Consider the following 15,143-nt stretch of genomic DNA (forward strand, 5'->3'; position numbering starts at 1 on the left):
GTATTTAATAAGTGGGCGTATTAGTGGACGTGGACAATTTTTATTTATGTAAAAACTTTTGCAGACTATGTATTGCGAACACTAAAAAAAAATTAGTTAAATCGGTTCAGGCGTCCTGCGATTTTAGATATATCGAAAAAAAATTGGCGTGGTCAAATTGGATTACTATTTTTCATTTCGTAAAAACCTAAGTTGGGCTATGACCAACATTTAAAAAAAAAGAACGACATTTGATTTTTATTTATGTATATAGAATAGAGAATTTTAGAATATATAAACATAAACTGAACTATTTTATAAGTAAATATGTGCTAAATTGTGTTGTGTTGTATCTCAAACTCAAGTCGAATTATTAAATATTTTCTCTCTCATATTTTTAATGTCATGTAAACTTATTAGTTAAACGCAATTTCTGTTTACTTATTTATGCATTTTGCGAAAAACTAACATTGTATTGTTATAGAAAAGATTTTATTTTATTAATGAGTTTAACTAGCCAAACCGATTACGGAGGCTTGTTTTTTATATGAACAAAATTTTTCGAATGGAAAATTTATCAAAAGTGATTAAGTGCATTTTATGCATTAAAAAATGTGATAAATTGCTCTCATAAAAAAAATATTTCAACGATATATATTTGTAAGAAAAATTCTATAATGTACAATTGATAAGTGGCAACTTATGTAAAAGTCTAACGCAAAAAAAAAATTAAAAAAATCGGGAAGTTTCTTATCCGGAATTAGCAACAAACCAGACTTATGTAGTTCAAAAAATTTAATTTTAATTTAAAAATTGGAATACATATCTTATAAACTATAAGAGAAATAGACGTAACGAGGTTTTTTATCGAACTCAACTATTAGATTCCATATATTGATTATCTTTTGTGTAGGATACAAAAATGGTGTTTAATACCCTGCTAAATTTCGCAAATTAGCCGATGTAGCCTTATTTATATTCATCATTCCCTTTTGTTAATTGAATAGTCATTGTAATTTTGTTTATATCAATATTAATTTAATATAGTGAACATTATTAACTCTAATGTTCCATATAACTACTCACAGACAATTGTTTGTGCCAGCGGCGTGCACGTGATTATATCTGAAATCAAACAAGTGAGAATGATTGATTTTAAAATAATTCAGTTAGAAATGTATGCACTTCCTAGTCGTTGGATTGTATTAAAAACAAGTCAGAATAAAAAATACGGCTGAGCCAAATATCTGACCTATTTAGGGAACGACGTTGCTGAATTTAAATACCAAAATTATCTTTAGTATATCCAAATGTTCAAAAGAATTAATTCTTAATAATCACCTTTGCCCTATCCTGTATGCGATCGAGAAGCTCCAAAATAGACATTGAAGCACCGGCCCATACATGGGAATTGTATTCCATTTTCGGTCGGATATAGTAGGTGGTTTAAATGTGAGGTGATCAGATGGAATGAAGTAATTCCTTCAGCGTTTCAAAAATCCGAGACACTTGAATGCTTCTTTCGACACTTGAAAAATGTGTTTAGGCCAGCGGACATCACATTTTATTCCCATGCCCAGAACATCAAGAGATTTACAGCATCCATAAATACAGATGAAGCGACATGGTCTGTCGTTCGTTTTTGAGTCTGAGTCTGAGCGAACGTTGAAAGTGGAAAGAAGGTCCCGATTAAGGGAATCATTCATGTTTTGTCTAATTGCCCCAATCTCCGACAGACATGGCCTGTAACTGATTCAGTGATTGTCAGATGGTCCCGATTAAGGAAATCATTCAAGTTTTGTCTCATTGCCCCAATCTCCGAAAGTCTTGGCCTGTAACTGAATTAATAAAAGAATAGATAGGGTTGGAAGTATGACGTAGAAGGTCGTTTAGAAAAATAAGGAATAGAATAGGAGAAAGAACGAAGCCTTGCGGTACACCTGAATTTATCTTAAACACTTTTGATGCGATCCCATCTATAACAACTCGTATAGGGCGATCTCTCAGAAAGAACGATATACATCGAGAGTAGTTCATACCGACACCAAAAACAATAAGTTTTGATAATAGTGCACCATGCTACACTTTATAGAACGCCTTGGAAATATCTAGAGCGTTGGTGGCCAAACACTACCCCGGGGTAGTTATGTTATTCTCACTAATACATACGCAATACGAATGCTCTCAGTAAAAACACAAAGTAAACTCAAAACAAAAACAATTTCATACAATTTTTTCAGTGCAAAGCACACGCATTCCATTTGTGTACTCTTTTATTTTTTCACTACTACATATGCATTTTAAGCACTCTCTCGTTGGCCACCACTGATCTAGAGCCACCTCTTTATTATCGGCAAAACGGTGAATGGAACGACACCATTTTTCCAATAGGAAGACTAGCAAGTCTCCCGTAGAGCGTCCTCTACGATAGTCATACTAGCGGTCGTTAAATAAATAGTTGGACTCCAAATATTTAATCATATGGTAGTTTACCATACATTCCATAACTTTGGAAAGTGTAGAACAAATTGCTATTGGACGGTAATTTACAGAGTTATTAGCCTCTCTCTTTTTATGAATTTGCGTGACATTGCAACCTTCCAACATTGCTGAAAAGGTTAGCTAACGTCGAAGAGCACTGCTTTAAGACCAGCGCTGGTATGCCATCTGGCCCAGAAGACTTATTTACGTTGAGATCCGATAAAAACCTTTTTACATCACGAGCTCGAAAGAATATATTTGGCATAGTCACTAATACTCTTTCGAGTTCGGGCAGTTTCCGTTAATTGAGTGATAACTTGCGAATAATTCAGCTAAAATGATACATTTATCGACTGAGTCAGTGAAAGTTTGGTCACCGAGTCGAAATTGAGGAACTTGCATTATCCTTTACTCTTTTAACGAATGACCAAAAGCTACCCCGGGGAGCAATAAGAACTTTAGTATGAAGGCGTTGCTCGTATAGAGCATTTTCGCGCCTTAATACTTTGGCAAATGAAGATCTCGAGAATCAGTTTCTGCGTTTTGGTTATTGCGCCATATTCTGAATGCTTCATCTCTGGATCTGATTGCTGTTTTGCACGTCTGATTAAATCAAGATTTTTGTCTAGGTATAATCGAAGATTTCTTTGATGGAATGAAATTCTTCATTCCCAACATAATCACCCCTATCGCGAATCAATATTTCACATGAAATATTTTCCCTTTTCCTTTTTTCGATCATCAACTTTGTTCACGTGAAAAAATTCCCCTTGTTGTGAAATTTTTAGATGGAATTTTGTAAACAATAAACAGCTGTTACGAACAAAATCAACTATTGTGAATGTAAAGTTCATCGTGATATTCCCGATAGCAATTTTCCCTTCGAGGGAAATGAATATTTCATGGGAACAAAATTTCACATGTTATTGCCGATAGGGGTGAATTACTTTCTCAACCATTTTCGGCATGACATTGACTTTATTGTCCAGGAAACAAAGTTTCCAATTGAAATGCCGACAGAAATTGTTGAGCTCAGCCCAACATGATTTTTCGTAGATAAAAATTTAACGTTTCGTAGCTGTTTGTGAAACTTTGCGAAGTTCTGAGAGCGAAAACTCGATGCTGAGAATGGATTTATGGAACAAAGGGCCACAACAAAGTTTTCCCATTGTGATCTATTCTGTGCTATCAGCTTCACTTCGGTTCAGGACTGGTAATTAAATTAGAAATTAACTAAACATCGTAGCAATACTTAAGTGTTACTAATTATAATGGATTGAATTATTTATTAAATAATCGTTTTTAAACTAAACACGTGATAACACACACACGCCCTGATCTCTAGTTTTGTACAATATTTGCTCAAATTATTTCACAATTACCTACAGCTGTATGAATCTCGTAACTTCAACTGCAATATACTACATATACACATATTTACATTTATTTAATCTTAATTTAGACGATTTGTATATTCAATAGCTTTAAATTGCATGATTTTGTCATGAAACACCTCTTCCCTTTTGACAGAAGGGCAGCAAAACAAAGCCAGTTTGTTAGTAGACACACATTTTCTATAAAATAGATTTCAATTGTGGAAATCAGTACAGATTGGCAACACGGATTGTTGTAGACTACACGAATACAGCAGTATTTTGGTTTATATTTTTTAAATAAATCTTCTAAACTATTTTTTTAAAATATGAGACATTTCGTTACTTTGTGCTTTGTTATTTTTGCCGTTTTTCAAATTGTGTTAGCGGACAAAGAAAATGAAGATTTCGCTTCGTATGAGGAGGTAAAGGATATACCGAATCATCCTGAAAAATATTTGATTGAGGTTAGAAGTAAGGACTTGGTGGAAAAGGATGGTTCTATACCCGGCAGCATTAATATACCGTGTAAGTAGTACCTACTTCTGTGGATAAAACTATTTATTTATTTTGAGTTGACACTATTTATGCTTACATTTGTATTTATAATTAATTTAATTTTAGTTAATGAATTGGAGGAAGCTTTAATGTTGAGTGATGCTGAGTTTGTCTCAAAATTTGGTGCTGAAAAACCTCCCAAGGATGCTGTGGTCATATTTACATGCCTAGGTGGTCAATATGCTCAAATGGGTGCTGATTTGGCTAAAAAGAATGGCTGGCAAAGGTAAGCAAACATTTCATACTATAATTCGGAGTGACATTGGATCTAATGGATCTATTATGCATGGTAACCGAATTAAAGTTGCGTTGCCATTTTCCAAAATTATATTACAGATGGCAACTGGCAGCTACTACTTTCTGTTGCCAAATTGTCAACCAGAAATATGTGGTTGCCCTCTGACAACGCAACTAAAGATCGGTTGCCATCCATAATCGAGCCCTAAAAGTTTTTTGGAAATAATTCGTTATCTATACATTGGAGATAAGCTGTTGTGTTTTCGAGTTGTTCAGCTTCGTATGCGGAATGAGGGCCAGTGCGTGGCACTTCAAAGTTCGTCAAAAATCCATTTATGATCCGAATGAGCTGAAATATGCTTACACGTGTAGATTATCTTGTTTAGTTCAAGAGATATTTAGGTTTATTTATTTTTTAATTTTACAAGATTTTTTTTGATTTTTTAGATATGTCCGGACAACGGAGTTTCCAAATTTTTTTCTAAAATATCTGCTTTATTTGTTATAAAATTCTGAATAAATTTAAAAAAAAATAGCTAAGTTATTTCGTCCCTATAAAAAGTTACACGCATCCAAAGTTGGAACATGTAAAAACGGCCATATTTTTTATGTTTCTTCCCAATATTTTTTTTTAGACAAACATTTTCTTCGGGTCTATATATAATTTATATAGTTCAGAAGAAGAACATAATGCATAAGCGAGTCAAATAAAATTTTGCTCATTTAAAAGGACATAACCCCCCCAGCCCAATCCAAACTTGGCCAATGTTTTAAAGAAATTTTAGGTTTGAGTAAAAAATTCTAAAAACACAAAGCAGCAATCCTCGAAAAGGATCCATATTTGTATAGCCCTATATATTATTTAAATACATACAACGGATTTTTACTATCACACGTTAAATAACGTCAAAGTGGGCACTTATCTAAAAAATTATAACATTTTCCCCGTTTTAGGAATTTCGGTATTTGAAAATAATGAATGGCAACAATTATAATGCCACTGATTTAATGACGTCTGGATATATGTATATATTAGTTCCAAATTTTGTTTTCTTTAACCGTTAAAATGTTACATTAATTCAAATTTTATATTTGTCTTCATGGAAAATCACCATTATATATTTTTTTAGTTTTAAAGGTAAATAACGTGCAATTTTAATAAAACATCAATCTTCAAGTATTAAGGTTTTTACTAATATTAAATACTCATATAAAAAGCATATATTTACTCTTCAGAAGCTTCACAAACCTTGACCCTTTTCAAATATTATAAAATTGTTTCATATGTGAAACCCGAGGTGACCAACTTTTTGGGGCCACCCACTAGCAACTATTCCGTATACGAAGCTGAACAACTTTAAATCAACTCGAAAACACCTCAACTCCAACCTAGTGAAAATTTGTTACGATATTTCCAACAGTTCCCGAGATATCAAATTATTATTAAAAAAAAGCTTTTCTGAACCACTGTGGGTCGTAAATAAGAAAATTTAAAATAATTCGGTATCTCGGGAATTATTTCCAAACTTAAAGGAAATTTTATTGCGGAATTTCGGTTTTTTTAGTTTTTTCAATAAGCTAAACCATTTTTGAGTTACGCGAATATATGTTGTGCAACCTCCTTCATTTTCGAAATAACGGTATATCTCGAAAACAAGAGATAACCTAAAAAAAAGGTTAGCAGCACTGGATTCAGCGTACTCGAATTAGTTTAACCTGCTGGGTGCCCCGCTTGACAGAAAAAAAGTGTCAATTTCGTACATAGTGTAATTAATAATTTAATTCAGGATGAAAATACCGTTGCCAAAATAACAGCAAATATCGTTAACGCTAAGCTACCGATAGCGAAATAGTAGCAATCACCTTTTCACCATTTCGAAACGGCAATTAAAATTTATTATTATTAATTTTCCTTTAATTTCAGAGCTAAACCTTATTTGGGATCATGGTTGGAATGGTCTAAAAGAGAAGGTTTACAATAAACAAAGGATTCTGGAATACAACAACCATTTAATGAACTACGAAAAATAAATACAAATAATGGAATAAATGAGTTTATGTACATGTGTATGATTTAATTAATAACTGAAAGCAATTGCAATAAAAATAATATGAGCATATTCACAATAGAATTTTTAAATAGTTTATGAAGAATACATTTCCCTAAATTCAATTTTAACTGCAGCAATCAATAAAAACTTAAATATCTTATAAAAAAAATCGAGTAATCTTAACCCTTTAAAGACGACACAAATATTTAAATATAAGAAAAATCCAAAAATACATGTAATTCTTCCTAAAGTGAAGGGTATAAACCAATCGGCATTGCCGCATATAGGTACCACTCTTACTAGCTTGTATTCTTTTTAACTTATATTTTGAATTTCTCTTAAATGCCGCGCTCACCATAATCTCTACATTGCTATTAATTAAATATTTAGGGTGTTCTCTGATTTGTTTGTTTTTGGTTTTCTCACTGTGCCAGAATCTACTGAATGTTTCTGGAAGCACAATATAATAAAAGTGTGAGTAATATTGTTTGATATTTGTGAAATTTGTTTTTTATTGTACGCTACCTAGTATATTTTTGATAAACAAGCATTTATAATTAAAACTAACCTATCTCAACATGAAATCAACAACAATATTTAAGCATTTAAATATGTAGAATATACATATGAGTATATCAACGCTTACAGCTAAACTTAAATAAGAGTTTCGAGCGTTATTTATTTGTCAAAAATTTTAATTTTTTGGTTCTCTGTTATTTATTGTTGAGAAGTATGTATGCAATGCGTTTACGCGTTGTGCCGTAACGCTGGGCTGCAAAAAACGCAACGCTTTACGGTTTTATTTAGGGACGGCTGTTAGATAACATTTAAAAAATAATCATGCATCAAAACTTATAGGACATTTCTCTCTTCCTTATAACAGGCTTTGGGTAATAATTTTGTTAACGATAATAATATAAAATTTGCACACAATACATACCTTAATTTATTTTAAAAAAAAAATTCATTTGTGTGAATTGGTCTCCTAAGCGACAATGTATGAGTTTGTTTTATTTTTAGACAGAATGAGATATGAATGAGTATATAATTATTTGAATACTTCCGCGTGTAAGTACATTAGGCTTGCCCTTAAAAAATAATGTTTGCTTTCGATGGGTATTCAAAAGCAGAGTCACACTTGGTTATTACACTAAAAAGACGTAACAACTAAATAATATATATGGGGCATTTCATGTCAAGTGAACCAACTTTCGAAATCGATGTCTGCCGACATCCAAGGTTAGTTCTATTGGTTAGTAATTCAGACACAATTTTTCAACAAGATCGGTCGAGAACATTCTGAGTTAGAGGGGGTTAAAATTTGACATTTTGGCCAAGAAGGTGTTTTTTCTCATCCATGTAACTTATTACCTATTGTTCTTAGCAAAATGTGTCTCAAATAGTTTAGCTAGCTCGTTCTTCAATATTTCGAAAAAAATATAAAAAAAACAAGTAAGAGAGCTATATTCGGCTGTGCCGAATCTTATATACCCTTCACCAAATTATACTTTAAAATAAATTTTTTTAAATATTTTTAGGTAAACAAAATTTAATTTTTTGTTTTTCAAATTTTTTTTTTTTTGAAATTGTTTTTTAATTTTTTTTTTAAAAGTTTTTTCCAAATTTTTTTTTAAATTTTTTTTTTGGAAAAAAATGTATGACAAAAAAAATTTTTTGATGAAAAAAAATTCGGGTTAAAAAATATTTTTCCCGATTTTGACCCATTGTACCCTTATCTACATCGTTGCAATGGACTTTAAAATATCTATCATTAGATATCCATATTGTCTATATTAACGACTTAGTAATCCAGATATAGATCAACAATAGGTTAAAAATCGGGGATGTCCCGGTTTTTTGCTCATATCTCCGTTATTTATGGACCGATTTTGCTGATTTTAAATAGCAAACTTCTCGAAAGCATGTCTGACAGAATTATTGAAGATTTGGATCCCGAAGATATCTGGGGTCTTCAGAAAATTGATTTCAACAGACAGACGGACAGACAGACAGACAGACAGACAGACATACAGACGGACATACAGACGGACATAGCTTAATCGACTCCGCTATCTATAATGATCCAGCATATACATATATACTTTATAGGGTCGGAAATGAAAAATGTAGAAATTACAAAGGGAATGACACCCTTCTCACGAAGGTGAAGGGTATAAAAATTTTAATATTTTTTTTCCGAAATCAAAAACTTTTTTGACTTTTTTCTTAAAGGAAAATATCTATGCTTTTGTTTGAGCCAAAGTATATTTATACAAGTACATGCAACTCTACGGGCACTGCTACACGTTTAATATATCGAGCCCTTAACGCCAAATTATCGTAAGCGACATTTTCCAAAATTTTTTTTATTGCAAAAATTAAAATTTTATGGACCGACTGATGTTTTAGCGTTCTCAGAATAATAAAATTGTTATTAACTTAAAAATTATAGGAGGTAAGATTTTATCGTAAGTGAATGTTTATATTTTACAGAAAACGAATTTTATCGTAAGCGACACACAGTGGTATCGAAAAAAAGAGGGAAATAAATCTGTAACTTCTAAATGGTTAGATTGGTTTGAGTGAAATTTCATATGCGCAAAGAAAAAGTGTTGTCTGGTGTTGCCAAGGGTCCTGAAAGTAGGACACCTCGGGCATGTTATATATTTAAAACGATCCTATTTATTCGTTTGTAATCCCATTTAAAAAAAATTACACACATATAATCTTCTCATCGACTATAAAAAACCTTGTCCTAGCTGTCAAATATCTCTTATAGCTCAGGAGATATTCGTATTTGAAACTTAAATTTTCAAAATAGTTTATAAAAACTTTACCCACCACACTCCAGTTTTTTTCATAACAGCGTGTCCAAATATTTTCCGATTTTCTCCAATATTCGTTTGTTGGTGTAACAACACATTTATGTGTCAAATAGAAAAATAATTGTTTAAAAATAATGACTAAGTCCAAAGTTATATGCATTCGAATTTAAAAAATTTTAAAACGACGATTTTTCGCTAATTTCCTGGGAAAAAAGTACTATTTTTTCTTTTTAAATTATCGCAAAAAATTTCTAAGAGGATATATAGGAATTTATACTTTCTGAAAGCTAAGTTTTCATAAAATATTTTAAATGAAAAAAAATTAAAAAATTGTTGTTACCGAGGGGACCAGGTCCATTCAAAAAAACACCTATTTTTTATGTAAAATTAAATTTTAGGGCAAAAATTCTAAAATCGCATATTCGATATCAAAATATAGTAATCAATTTTAGGTGGCCTAATATGTTTTTAATTATTTTGTAAAGGGTTCCGATAACCCCGACCCTGGCATGGATATTATAGCCAAAAAAAACTAAAAATTCCCATTTTTGGATTTTTTTCAACACTTTTTTGGGAATTGCGGGATTGCAGATAATAAATTTCAAAATTCGTTTTTATTTTTTTATTTTAAATAGAAAAATCTACATAACTGTGAAATTTCATTAAAAACTATTCATAAATAAAAATTTAATTTCAATTCGAAAAATTTGTATCTATGCAAAAATTCAATAAAAACCCTTGTTTGTCATATTTTTCAATAAAGTAACCATGAATTTTTAATTGTCAAAAGTTATAAATATTTTTGAAAAATAAGCAAATAGCTTGAACCATGATACAATAATTGTAGAAGGTAGAATTAATAGGGAGAGTTTTCAATATTATTTTATATTTTCTTTTGTTTGATGTTACAAGAATTGTATAATTGAGCATTTCTACTGGTTGTACCTTATGTTGTTGTATCATGGCTTGAACGAAATTATATTATATCGCATCATAACATTTTTAATTTTATGTATAAATTTTAAAATAATAAAAAAAAACAGCTTCTCCTGTAAAATTTGTGTTTTGTCGCTTACGATAATTTGGCGCTAAGGGCTCGATATATTGTGATATTTGGATCGCGATCCATTGTAATGGATCACGCAAAATTAGGTTATTCTGCGATTTGGATCGCGATCCATCAATACTGCATGCTACACTGGATCGCGGTCAATATATATTGAATGTGTAGCAGTGCCCTACAACAAATCAACAATAAAAAAACAACATTCATTTAGTTCACAATTTTTCCACAAATTTCACTCACGTTGCCCATTTAATCGGGTCTTTTCGCACATAGAATAAGCCACCAACCACTGCCACTGGTACATTTTTTTGCATAAGGAATAAAAAAACATTTTTATGCTTTTATTATTGAACTAGCCGAATAGACACATTTGGCTTTGGCGATAAGGTAATGCTCTGTATTTGGTGGGACCAAAATGGTTCTATCTATTATTAGCTGCTGAAATCTGGGCAGACCATCACAGTACCGAACCCAACATATTCGTTTGAAGCTAATGCTGAATTTTATATAGATACCAATATTTTTAAGAGATTCATGCTCGATAAAATTTTTTTGGGAGTTGCTCTTATATGGGAGCTATGACTACGTATGAACCGATCACCATCAAAATAAGTGAATTGAATTGTGTTGAATTTTTAGATATTAATGCCCGTTAAAGTGATTTTCAGAAGTTGGCCTTATATGGGACTAATTATGGTCCAATCGTCATAATATATGACACTTATTTGTGTTGAAATTTATTTGGATACTAAGATTTTTAAGAGATTATTGCTCGTTAAAAAGATTTTCTGAACTGGGCTTTATATGGGAGCTATGGTCAATTATTTATCGATCCACAAAAAATTATATGATTATTTGTATATATTTGTGTCGAAATTTGTGTGAATACCTATATAAATCAAACATTTATGACCTTTAGACCTATTTCGGGAGGACATTTATATGGGGGCTAGATGAAATTTTATCGAAATTTCTTCAAAATTACATACAAGTTTATATGGACAGTAAGACGGGCGGGCATCGAGCGGTATACTTTAAGTATAAGGTGTTAAAATTTATCTATGCATACAAATAAATTAAATGTATTTTGTAAGGTTCCTGAATTTCGTTGCTAAATTTTTGTATTTTTTTCATATATAACCATTGGAAAAAAAATTAAAACCCAATAAATTTCTATCATAAAAAATATATAAAATATACTAAACTTTAATTTAAGAATTGATTATTCACAAATGTTATGTATTCGTATCATTTTAATAAACAAAAATCACCTATTAATAATGTATCTATGAATAAACCAATTCATAACACCCCTTACCACACATTTGTTGCAAGCAACTACACCTCACTAATAACACCAAAAATTACATTATAAATAAAAAACATTTCATCACATTTAAATATTCTATAACTTTCTTGAAAGTTCCGCCAGAGAACTTTTTACAACTAAAAAACATATCTCACAGAATACTATTTACTTGTAGTTGTTTTGTTTAAAAAAGAATCTATGAGATTGTAGTTGTAAATGCTCTTATCAACATAAAATACTCTCAAAAGTAAACAAAAAATAACGAGAATTTTCTCGTATTCAATGGCAAATTAAGAGAAACTACACTCGCATGTATCTCACCATGATTTTGGCATCGTATAAATAGAACTGCTAAGCGTCACTCTGTTATCAGTAGATAACAAACCAAAACACAAATCAAATTCTACAGCAATTAGCGAATAAACGTAAACAAATAATTGCGTATAGAAAGAAAACTTTTCTAACAACACAGTGAACAAATTCTAACAACAAATAATCGAAGATGCGCACTCTACCAATTCTATGGCGTATGGCAGAAGATTTAAGACGCTTGGCTATGCCATCTTCACCGTTCTTTGAATATCCCTTTGCCAGCACCTATCGCCTGGCTCCCTGGAATCAATTGAATCGTTTGATGCAAGAGGACTTGGCTAAAATCAACAAAGATGGATATCAAGTCACCATGAATGTATCCGAGTTTAAGCCAGAAGAACTTACAGTCAAAGTTGTAGACAACCAGGTGATTGTGGAAGGTAAATCGGAACAGCAGCACGATGATAGTGGTTACATTTCTCGTCACTTTGTTCGTCGCCTGGCTGTGCCAAATGGCTTTGAGGCGAACAATGCAATTTCTACACTATCATCGGATGGCGTCTTAACTGTTAGTGTTCCTAAGCCACAAATTGAAGAAAAGGCCCGTGAGATACCCATACAACGTGTGGAGACTCCATCAATTAAATCCAAAGAATCAGCTGAAGAAGGTGCCAGTAAAAAGGAAAATAATTAGGAGATGCAAACGAGTTAATAAGGAGAATTCGGACTGATGTTTATAATGCGATTGTTAAAATAGTTTTAATAAATTTTAAAAAATTATAATTGTTAATAAAATTTAAAAAAAAAGTAGTATTTTAGTAATAAAAAATTTCGAACACAAATTTTACTTATTAAAGAACTGGTTTGAGATGATGATGCGTAAAACTTCTTCAAAAGGTATTGGCTAAATAACTACATGCGTTCTAGAAAAAGTTGAGGAACCAAGGACTGTTATCGAAAAAATCTTAACATACATATATGTTAATAAAAATGAAACCACTAAGCTTACAATTTTGATTTTTTTATTTTATTGAAATTATTATTACAGTTTACAAAAAATATTTTTATAATTCTAATCAATAGTGATGAATTTATGAACCTTTTCCGGAAACCCTTCCATTAAGGTTTTTATTATGCTTTCTGCCACTTTGTTTCGAACAGGTAGTCCATCTCCGTTTAAAATCTATCAGACTTTTAGAAACCTTTTTTGTGCTCTTCAATTCTCTTTCAAAAAGATCCCAATATCTCTCCACTGGCCATAGCTACAGGCAGTTTGGAGGATGCCAAAATCAGTTCTGTCTTTGGCGTCTAAATTTTTAGAAGAGTTCCTGTCAGGAATTTTTTGAGCCTTGTATATTTTTACCTTTAACTTTCCGAGTACTGAGCTTTCCTACCGGATGTGTTGGTAGCTCTTTTGAAAATGCTTTCTCTTTATTGGCTTTAGAAACATCATGTGGACCATTCCTTCTACCAGATTTTCTATCAACGGACAAGTTCTCCCGATACTGTTGAATATCACGAGAATCAGTTTGACGGCAGTCCTTTGATTGTTTGGCAAACTTTTTGCAGGGCCAAGTTGGGTTTTGTTGAAAATATTTAATAATTTTAGTATACATTTTATTCTCGTCACTCATTTTAATCAGATTCACAACAAATGAACATAATTGATACTAAACATAATAACTGACATGTTTTACAAAGGTAACTTGATCAAAAAAATATTAAACAATACTTGGGTTAAAAGTTTTAATGAAAAACGTGTGTTAAGAATTTTTCGAACTCAGTCCTTAGTAAACTTCTGCATAGGATACAAATAAAACAATTAAAATATTTGGCTGCGCCATTCCACCTGTACAAAAATATTTGTATGATTCACCACGTTAGGCTTTTTCTTGTGCGGTTTTCTTAAGTCGCAGATCAATGCGAATAAGCCACAAACCACAGGGGTCCTCAGAGCCTAAATAATCCATGGAGTATTTTGAAATGTCAAACATGACGGGTGTTTAAGAGGGAAAGGGAAAATTGGTACTTTTTCTTCTAATGATACTTTTTTAATATATTAAATTATTTAACATATATACATAATATTTGGATTATATGCATCTGAGTAAAGAAATAATTAAGTACAGGGGTCTTAATAATATTAAGGTGCCAAAAACGGAGAACTAAAGGTACTTTTTCGTTATTCGAATGGTACTTTTTAAATTTTGTATAACAATGAACCTAGAATCAGGAAATTAAATACACATGAACCTGGCAGAGTTTCAATCTACAATTAAGGGACTTACGGGATTTTTTCCCCTAGTAATATTACTTTTTGAATAGTTTATAATAATGGACCTAGAAATATGAAATTAGGCATTAATGATTATTGTTTATAAAAAACCGGTTTGTCGGTTAACCGAAAATTGGCCTTTTTTAGAAAACCGATTTTTCGTTTAACCGACTTCGAAAAAACCGGTTAACCGACATATATGTGAAGAAAACATAAAATGTCCAATAAAGTATACACAGATTTTCAGGAATGTTTAATTACTATAAATATGCAAAAGTTCTAAGTCAATTTTATTTTGTAAAAATTTCAAAGCAACATTTTTTTAAAAATATTTTAGGCCTTATTCATAATCAATTTTTATTTTTATAAAAGGTTTATAAAACAAAATTTCGATACAATTTCTTTTTTATAAAACCGTAATAATTTTAAAAATTTATTATGAAACAGAAAATGTTCCAAGTCCCAAAAAAGGACATATAAGAGCAAACGCACTTCTTCTTAACTGTGATTATTTGTCATTATAAATCTTACCAAATAATTAATAAAATTCCATTTATCCGATTTCAAAAATATTTCAAATCATGGATTTTAGAACGTTTATATCTGAAAAGGAACTTTGTACACTAAGGTAACGAAATTATTAATAAAATAAAATTTTAAGAACAAAACACACTAAT

At 31.2% G+C, this 15,143-nt stretch overlaps 2 protein-coding genes across 2 annotated transcripts; both read left to right on the plus strand.

Annotated features, from left to right (window-relative positions):
- Nucleotides 1–4,065: 4,065 nt before the first annotated feature.
- LOC135955781 (rhodanese domain-containing protein CG4456) lies at nt 4,066–6,728 on the plus strand. Its single transcript, XM_065506142.1, has 3 exons — nt 4,066–4,361; nt 4,458–4,617; nt 6,553–6,728. The coding sequence occupies exons 1-3, from the start codon at nt 4,163–4,165 to the stop codon at nt 6,608–6,610; spliced, it is 417 nt and encodes a 138-aa protein (XP_065362214.1). The 5' UTR covers nt 4,066–4,162; the 3' UTR covers nt 6,611–6,728.
- Nucleotides 6,729–12,262: 5,534 nt separating this feature from the next.
- LOC135955780 (heat shock protein 23-like) lies at nt 12,263–13,033 on the plus strand. The gene has a single exon (XM_065506141.1). The coding sequence runs from the start codon at nt 12,382–12,384 to the stop codon at nt 12,883–12,885; it is 504 nt and encodes a 167-aa protein (XP_065362213.1). The 5' UTR covers nt 12,263–12,381; the 3' UTR covers nt 12,886–13,033.
- The last annotated feature ends 2,110 nt before the right edge of the window (nt 13,034–15,143 follow it).

The sequence above is a fragment of the Calliphora vicina genome, chromosome 3 (genome assembly GCF_958450345.1).
Source record: "Calliphora vicina chromosome 3, idCalVici1.1, whole genome shotgun sequence".
Taxonomy (NCBI): Eukaryota; Metazoa; Arthropoda; class Insecta; order Diptera; family Calliphoridae; genus Calliphora; species Calliphora vicina.